This window comes from Sardina pilchardus, chromosome 10 (assembly GCF_963854185.1).
Source record: "Sardina pilchardus chromosome 10, fSarPil1.1, whole genome shotgun sequence".
In the NCBI taxonomy this organism is placed as follows: Eukaryota; Metazoa; Chordata; class Actinopteri; order Clupeiformes; family Clupeidae; genus Sardina; species Sardina pilchardus.
In genome coordinates this window covers 33452683-33461552 of record NC_085003.1, presented here as the reverse complement: position 1 = coordinate 33461552, position 8870 = coordinate 33452683, and the positions used below count along the sequence as shown (strand labels likewise).

Below are 8870 nucleotides of genomic sequence, written 5' to 3'. Positions count from 1 at the left end.
GGAGAGATTGGGATTGGGCCTCATTTTAATCAACACAGCATTGCTGCGCGGACTGTGGGTCATAAAGGGACTAGATCAATTAGCGCCTCACAGCTGAGAGAGGTATTATTACAGGTGTTGCAGGTAGGCTAATCAATACAAAAATACAATTCATAAAAAATGAATAAAAAAGTAGGCTAGTAGGCTTGGCTAACATTCAAAATGAAATAAAATAAAAAAATACATCTCAAGCTATTACAACAGCTAAATGACTAACACAACAGATGAAAACTGAAATGTACAGATCTCGCCAGGAGCATTTATTCCTTCCGCCTTATTACTACGCAGGTCACACAGCCCGGTAAAAACAAGCCAGGTGACAATTTCACGTGATCCCAAACTACCACCAGGTGGCGACAAATGTGAATGTAAAGAGTTGCAGCGGAAAGCGAAAGCCACATCCTCTCAGATGACTTGCTGTTTGCTGCCTCCGCGGAGTGACCCGTCCCAGCCCCGCGTCATGACTTTGGTCCACTTTCTACGTCACCGTGGTAACGTCGCACGCACGCATACGCAAACACTTCAAATATCCTTGCAGCTTACTATGCTTACACCACATAGGCTTCCTGGTCACGCATCAAACAGCAGACGTCATAACTACTCGCTGCTAAAACAGCCTACATGTTGTCAAATAAATCACTGATTTAGAAACTAGTGACTATTCAGCATTTGGTTTCTTATGGCTAGGCCTATATTGTGCTACTGTGCGTAGGCCTTTCGTGTTAGCAAACATGTTGCGGCATTGCTGCTGTGGATGGGATTTATTATGACATTCATTCAAGGTAGCTATTCTTCATCTGTCATTTCCTCATCGGATGACTGGAGTACCCCTACCTACCGACCATAGCAACTACCCGTCAAGCATTTAGCATAAGAATCATAATGTGACATGTAGGCTGCACCCCCTCAGCCACCACATGGCAATATACTGTAGCCTACATTCACAGCAGTGGAATCAATACTGTATCTCAGGTAACCTTACTGAAAAAACACCACCAGCATTGCTGTGTGGCAATTAAAGTTTCTATTCTGTTCTGTTCTGTTCTGTTCTGTTCTGTTCTATTCTATTCTATTCTATTCCATTCTATTCCATTCTATTTGCTCTGAATGCATATGTATTTCCTGCACACACACACACACACACACACACACACACATCCACCACACACATTCACGCATGTGTATTGAGAGGGAGAGAGGCCGAAATTCTCTCTCTCTGTGTGTGTGTGTGTGTGTGTGTGTACTGTACAGGCATGTGTGTGTCTGTGTCTGTTTGTGTGTACATGAGTGCTTATGTGTGTGTGTGTGTGTGTGTGTGTGTGTGTTCCTCTAGTGATGTGGGGCAGCTGCAGTGCTGACCAGGTGAGCTGTGAGATTTACAGCATCTCATCTTCTGCTCAGGAGCAGCCACAGTGCAGAGTAACACACACACACACACACACACACACACACACACACACATTCTCTCTCTCCCTCCCTCTCTCTCTCTCTCTCTCACACACACGCACACTCACACACTCCCCCTCTCTTTCTCTCTCTCTCTCTCTCTCTCTCTCTCTCTCTCTCTCTCTCTCTCTCTCACAAACACACAAACACACACAGACACACAGACACACACACACACACACACACACACACACACACACACACACACACACACACATAGACATAACACACACTCCGCCCTCTCTCTCACACACACACACATGCACACACAGACATAACATACACACTTTCACTTTACTGCACTTTCAGGAGTACCTGTTTTGGACCCATCAGTGTGTGTTATCTGTGGTAGTGATGAACGCACCTGTCTGCTGTTGCGGCTCCCTTCTGTATTGTGTGTGTGTGTGTGTGTATGTGTCTATGTGTGTGTGTGTGTGTGTGTGTGTGTGTGTGTGTGTGTGTGTTGTGTCTATGTGTGTGTGTGTGTGTGTGTGTGTGTGTGTGTGTGTGTGTGTGTGTGTGTGTGTGTGTGTGTGTGTGTGTGTGTGATTGCCCTGCAGAGTCTGGAGAGAGGAAGGTGCTGTATGAAATCAAACAGGAGAGAAAGGGACAGAGAAGAAAGAAGGGATATAGAGAAAAAAAGAGAGAGAGATGGAGGGAGAGAGAGATAGAGGAGGTAGAGAGAGATAGGTAGTGGGGATGAAGATGGAGTAAAACGTGCATATACACTCAGAATAGGAGCACCTGAGAGGGGAGGAGCGAGGGATATGGAGGGAGGGATGAGGAGAGAGAGTAATGAGGAGAGGGAGGGAGAGAGAAAGAAAGAGAGAGGAAGAATGAGAGAGAGGGTGGGAGGGTGAGGGAGAGAGAGAAAGAGAGAGGGAGAAAGGGAGAGAGAGAAAGAGAGAGAGGGGGAGAGGGAGGGTGAGGGAGAGAGAGAAAGAGAGAGGGAGAAAGGGAGAGAGAGAAAGAGAGAGAGGGGGAGAGGGAGGGTGAGGAAGAGAGAGAAAGAGAGAGGGAGGGGGAGAGAGGGAGAATGTGCTACTGAGGAATTACAGAAACTGCAACAGACTCAGGATGACTGAACACTGCTGAGGAGGAGGAGGAGGAGGAGGAGGAGGAGGCAACACACAGGAGCTTCTCAGAGGAGACCAGGAGAGGAGGAGAGAAGACGAGAGGAGAAAGGAGGAGAAGAGAGGCGAGAAGGTGGAGAAGAGGAGGAGAGATGAGAGAGAAGAGGAGATGAGAAGAGGAGATGAGAGAAGAGGAGAGGAGGAGGAGAAGAAAGGAGAGAGGAGCACTAAGGAGGTTACTGGACTCAGGAGTGGACTCCTAGGCCTAAAGAAGGTAGAACTCTAAAGAAGGTAAACTCACACTCACACACACCACACACGCACGCACGCACGCACGCACGCCCGCCCGCCCGCACGCACGCACGCACGCACGCACGCACGCACGCACGCACGCACGCACGCACGCAGACAGAAAGAGGAGAAGTGAGAGCAGACACAGACAGACAAAGACACACACAAACACACACACGCACACATACACAGAGACACACATGCTTGCACACACGCACACACATGTACGCACACACTAACACTAAGAGAGGAGAAGTGAGAGCAGCCACAGACACACACACACACACACACACACACACACACACACATAAACGTACGCACACACACACACACACACACACACACACACACACACACACACACACACATAAACACACACACACACAGAACAGACTAATTGAAGTGTGATGGTGCTCCCCTCGTATTCGTAGGTGTCCAAGGAGATCCATCAGCAGCCTTCTCTGACACCACTGCTCTGATTGGATGTCCTCAGCTCTCTGCTCTGATGGATCAGCTCTGATTGGACGTTGACGTTTGATCTGTGCTCTGATGGATCAGCTCTGATTGGACGTTGACGTTTGATCTGTGCTGTGATGGAGCTGTTCTGATTGGACGTTGGCGTTTGATCTGTGCTCTGATGGAGCTGTTCTGATTGGACGTTGGCGTTTGATCTCTTCCCTCGGCTGTCCAGTGCTGGACTCCAGGGTCTCGCCGGAGCTGAGCGAGAGACGGAGAGCCGTCCAGCGAGCTGTCCAGCGGCCGCCCAGTGATGAGGGCGCTCTGACAGGCCCACTCCACACACACACACACACACACACACACTCTGACAGGCCGCCTCCACATCGACCACGATGGAATAAGACAGCAGACGACCCCTCTGACAGCAGCAACGGGAACAAGCCTTTAAGAAGCCGGGCAGCTACCAGGAGGAGGAGTGCTGCAGAGAGGAGCGCAGAGGAGCAGAGAGGAGAGAAGAGAGAGGAGAAGAGAGGAGCGGAGCAGAGTAGAGAGGAGCAGAGAGGAGCGGAGTAGAGTAGAGAGGAGCAGAGAGGAGAGTAGAGAGTAGAGAGGAGAAGAGAGGAGCGAAGAGGAGAGGAGCAGAGAGAAGAGAGAGGAGAAGAGAGAGGAGCAGAGAGGAGAGGAGCAGAGTAGAGTAGAGAGGAGTAGAGTAGAGAGGAGCAGAGAGGAGCAGAGTAGAGTAGAGAGAGGAGAAGAGAGAGGAGCAGAGAGGAGCGGAGCAGAGAGTAGAGAAGAGAGAGGAGAAGAGAGGAGCGGAGAGTAGAGAAGAGAGAGGAGAAGAGAGGAGCGGAGAGTAGAGAAGAGAGAGGAGAAGAGAGGAGCGGAGCAGAGAGGAGTGGAGTAGAGAGGAGCGGAGAGGAGAGGAGTAGAGAGGAGCGGAGAGGAGAGGAGTAGAGAGGAGAGGAGCGCAGAGAGACGCGCAGAAGAGTAGAGAGGAGCGGACCAGAGAGGCTCACACTTCACCACTCCAGCAGGGAGAGGAGAGGCACGCTCTGTTCCGTGCTCCGTGTTCCGTGCTCCGGGTTCCGTGTTCCGTGTTCCGTGTTCCGTGCTCCGTGTTCTGCAGGCTACAGCTGGACATGAGCTTGTCTGGTGGGGTGGCGGCTCAGCTCAGTGGCACGCTGCTCGGACCTCTGTAGTGTGTGAGTGTGTGTGTGTGTGTGTGTGTGTGTGTGTGTGTGTGTGTGTGTGTGTCCGCTGCCTCAGACATGGACCCCCAGCTCGGCGGTCCTGTGACGGTCTGGCGTCGACCCGAAGAGGATGTCCTGCATGGGGCCCACACCGGGAGCCCCGGGGCCGTGTGAGCGTGAGCGCGAGTGTGTGTGTGTGTGTGTGAGCGCGCGCGTGTGTGAGCGCGGCGGGGGACGCAGGACGCACATCAGAAGCCACATGAGGGAAGTGATGGAGCAGCTGGAGTACGTGCTCACAGAGCTCAAGGATGTGGCCCGGGAACTGCAGGAGGTAAGGCCAACGTGTGTGTGTGTGTGTTTGTGTGTGTGAGCTCAAGGATGTGGCCGGGGAACTGCAGGAGGTAAGGCCAACAGTGTGTGTGTGTGTGTGTGTGGGGGGGGGGGGGGGGGGGGGGGGGGGGTTGTGTTTAAAGTGAAGGTGTGTTACATCAACAGATTGGAAGCTGTGAGTGCCGTAGAATGACACACACAAACAGTCAGTCTGTGTGTGTGTGTGTGTGTGTGTGTGTGTGTGTGTGTGTGTGTGCATGCGTGCGAGTGTGCGTGCGAGTGTGTGTCAGTGTTTTATGTACTATGTGTGTGTGTGTGTGTGTGTGTGGTGTGTGTGTGTGTATGTGGGAGTGTGTTATGTATGTCTGTGTGTGTGTGTGTGTGTGTGTAGTTCAGTTGAGTGCTTGAGATAAAACAATCTAGCTGGTATTGTTTTCAGTATAAAGAGACTATAAGTCACTGTAAGGACTGTAAGTCCCTTCATACTATAAACATACTAAATAGATTTTCTGATTTTAATATAAGATTAATAACATGATTGTTTTTCAGTGTGTGTGTGTGTGTGGATTCTCTGTTGGCTCGTTTTCATTTCTATAAGTCCTGTGCCGTGTGTGTGTGTGTGTGTATAAGTATACTCTTTGTGTGTGTGTGTGTGTGTGTGTGTGTGTGTGTGTGTGTGTGTGTGTGCGCGCGCGTCTGTGTGTGTGTCACACTGTGTGAGCCTCTAGCCATCTATCTGATCATAGAACCTGTGGCTCTACGTGGGAGTACATAAAACATGAACCTTCACCATGCACACACACACACACACACACACACACACACACACACACACACACAGTGTAGAGTAGAATAGCAATGAGTAGAGTAGAGTAGAGTAGAATAGCAATGAGTAGAGTAGAGCAGAATAGAGTAGAGTAGAGATGAGTAGAGTAGAGTAGAGTAGAATAGCAATGAGTAGAGTAGAGTAGAATAGAGTAGAGTAGAGTAGAGATGAGTAGAGTAGAGTAGAGTAGAGTAGAGTAGAGTAGAGTAGAGTAGAGTAGAGTAGAGTAGAGTAGAATAGAGTAGAATAGCAATGAGTAGAGTAGAGTAGAGATGAGTAGAGTAGAGTAGAGTAGAGTAGAGTAGAGTAGAGTAGAGTAGAGATGAGTAGAGTAGAGTAGAATAGAGTAGAGTAGAGTAGAGTAAAGTAGAGTAGAGTAGAGTAGAGTAGAGTAGAGTAGAGTAGAATAGTGGAGTAGAGTAGAGTAGAGATGAGTAGAGTAGAGTAGAGTAGAGATGAGTAGAGTAGAGTAGAGTAGAGTAGAGTAGAGTAGAGTAGAGTAGAATAGAGTAGAGTAGAGTAGAGTAAAGTGGAGTGGAGGGGAGGGATTGGTTTGGCCAATGTTAGTGTGTGTGTCTTCCATTGCACAGGTGGTGGGTAGAGTAGAGATGAGTAGAGTGTTTAATTTGCGTGTGTGTGTGTGTGTGTGTGTGTGTGTGTGTGTGTGTGGTCCGCTGCAAGTGGTGGGTAGAGTAGAGATGAGTAGAGTGTTTCATTTGCGTGTGTGTGTGTGTGTGTGTGTGTGTGTGTGTGTGGTCCGCTGCAGGTGGTGGGTAGAGTAGAGATGAGTAGAGTGTTTCATTTGCGTGTGTGTGTGTGTGTGTGTCGTCCGCTGCAGGTGGTGGGTCAGATCGACAAGCTGACCGGCGACATGCCCCTGGACGCTGACACGGACCAGTCCACTGTGGCCAGCAGCTCCTGCAGCAGTGAGAGAGGGCCTTCAGACACACACAACCACACACACTCTCACACACACACACTCCAGAGCCAGCTCTCCCAGGACACACTGTCTGACTCCTGCAGCTTGGGAACTGTGTCAGAGAACCCCTCCCTTAGTTCCAGAACAGAGAACCCCCTCCTTAGTTCCAGAACAGAGAACCCCCTCCTTAGTTCCAGAACAGAGACCCCCCCCCTTAGTTCCAGAACAGAGAACCCCCTCCTTAGTTCCAGAACAGAGAACCCTCTCCTTAGTTCCAGAACAGAGAACCCTCTCCTTAGTTCCAGAACAGAACTCAGGCGCAGTCAGCCTCAACCGGTTCCCTCTGGTGCTGCTCAGGTGAATGACAGGAACTGTTTCCCTTCATACAGTCCAAAGAGTTCCTGCTTCACCCCAAACAGCCCGAAGAGTTCCTGCCTCTTCCCTAACAGTCCAAAGAGTTCCTGTTTCACCTCTAACAGTCCAAAGAGTTCCTGTGTCCCCCCAAACAGCCCGAGAGGTTCCTGTCTAACCCCAAACAGCCCCAGGAGTTCCTGTCTAAATTGCCCCAGGGGTTCCTGTCCAAACATCCCCAGGAGTTCCTGTTCAAATAGCCCCAGGAGTTCCTGTCTATACTGCCCCAGGGGTTCCTGTCCAAACATCCCCAGGAGTTCCTGTCCAAACAGCCCAAGGAGTTCCTGTCTAAACAGCCCCAGGGGTTCCTGTCCAAACAGCCCCAGAGGTTCCTTCAGCAGCCCGATTGGTTCGTGGGTGTCGGTGTTCAGGGACAACAGGCGCCTGAGTGAGCGGGAGCTGCACGCGCTGTGCTGTGACGACGACGATGATGATGATGATGATGAAGAGGAGGAGGAGGTGGTGGAGGGCCGGAACAGTGGACTGCGCTCCTCCAGACTCTCCTCCACCGACTCCGTGTTCTCCTCCACCCCCCCTCCCCCTCCCCGCCTGTTACCGCTGGCGACGCTGACCCCCAGTCAGAGGAGGAGGACGCAGCGGAGCTGCTCTACGCAGACCGTCTCGGACAAGAGCACGCAGACCGCACACACACACACACACACACACACGCAGACCGCATGGCCCTACGTCTCTCCCCAGCAGAGGAACTAACCCAGACCGCACACACACACACACACACACACACACACACACACACAAGCAGACCGCATGGCCCTACATCTCCCCAACAGAGGAACTAACCCAGACCGCACACACACACACACACACACACACACACACACACGCAGACCGCATGGCCCTACGTCTCTCCCCAACAGAGGAACTAACGGCCTGGACAGGGCTCTGGTCATCCACAGAGAGGAACTAACGGCGTGGACAGGGCTCTGGTCATCCACAGAGAGGAACTAACGGCCTGGACAGGGCTCTGGTCATCCACAGAGAGGAACTAACAGCCTGGACAGGGCTCTGGTCATCCACAGAGAGGAACTAACAGCCTGGACAGGGCTCTGGTCATCCACAGTGTGTCCAGTGCACCCTTACAGAAGTTAAATGTTTGTGGCAGATTTGCAGCAAACTTGTGGGTGATTTATGGGAATCAAATGAGTTCACTAGAAAATATCGCCAGAAGTTTGCCAATGTTGATGAACCTAATTTGCATACGACATTGCTGCAAATTTGCTGCAACATTGCCAAAAGTTAACCGGAACTGTTTGCCAGAAACCTAATTTGCATGTGAAAATACGACCTTGCCGCAAATATGCGCCAACTGTTCGCCAGAAACCTGACATTTCTATAAGGGACAGGAGTGCAGTGAGTGCAGCGACTATTTCATGTAAAACATTCATGGGCGACAAAATGTATGTGATGTCTCACCACTCTCACCACTGAAGCGCAACTTCGCTTATTTATTATGTACTGTATGATAATGAGGCATGGCAACAGTGAAATGCATTCTGGGTGTGAAAATCCTCTTGGAGGATCAGCAGCTCTGCAAGCTTGCCAGCTGCAATGCTTTGATTTGGACCCCTGCGGTAGAACATTTCAGACTAAGAAGAATGACATCGTGGTGTAATTGTTGCACAGCTTGCACTTGAAATGCCTGGCAAACACTGAAGCTCAAAACGGATAAGAAATGTAATTTTACATCTCTTATCATGCAGCATGCTGTGGGCAACAGAAGCAGGTGGCTGAGTTTGAATTGGTCTTTTATACATGCACACACACACACACACACACACACTCTGTCTCTAGCACATGCACACACATAAACTAGTAAAATTGCCCAGCTGTGTGTTTGCACACCTCTCTGTATCGACATGCTAAAG

The 8870-nt window shown here is 50.5% G+C and overlaps 1 protein-coding gene across 1 annotated transcript; it reads left to right on the top strand.

Moving 5' to 3' along the window:
- The first annotated feature begins 4273 nt into the window (after window positions 1–4273).
- LOC134094443 (inhibitory synaptic factor 1) lies at window positions 4274–8415 on the top strand. Its single transcript, XM_062547954.1, has 2 exons — window positions 4274–4829; window positions 6493–8415. Exons 1-2 carry the CDS (start codon window positions 4629–4631, stop codon window positions 7693–7695), a joined length of 1404 nt encoding a protein of 467 aa, XP_062403938.1. The 5' UTR covers window positions 4274–4628; the 3' UTR covers window positions 7696–8415.
- Window positions 8416–8870: the final 455 nt, after the last annotated feature.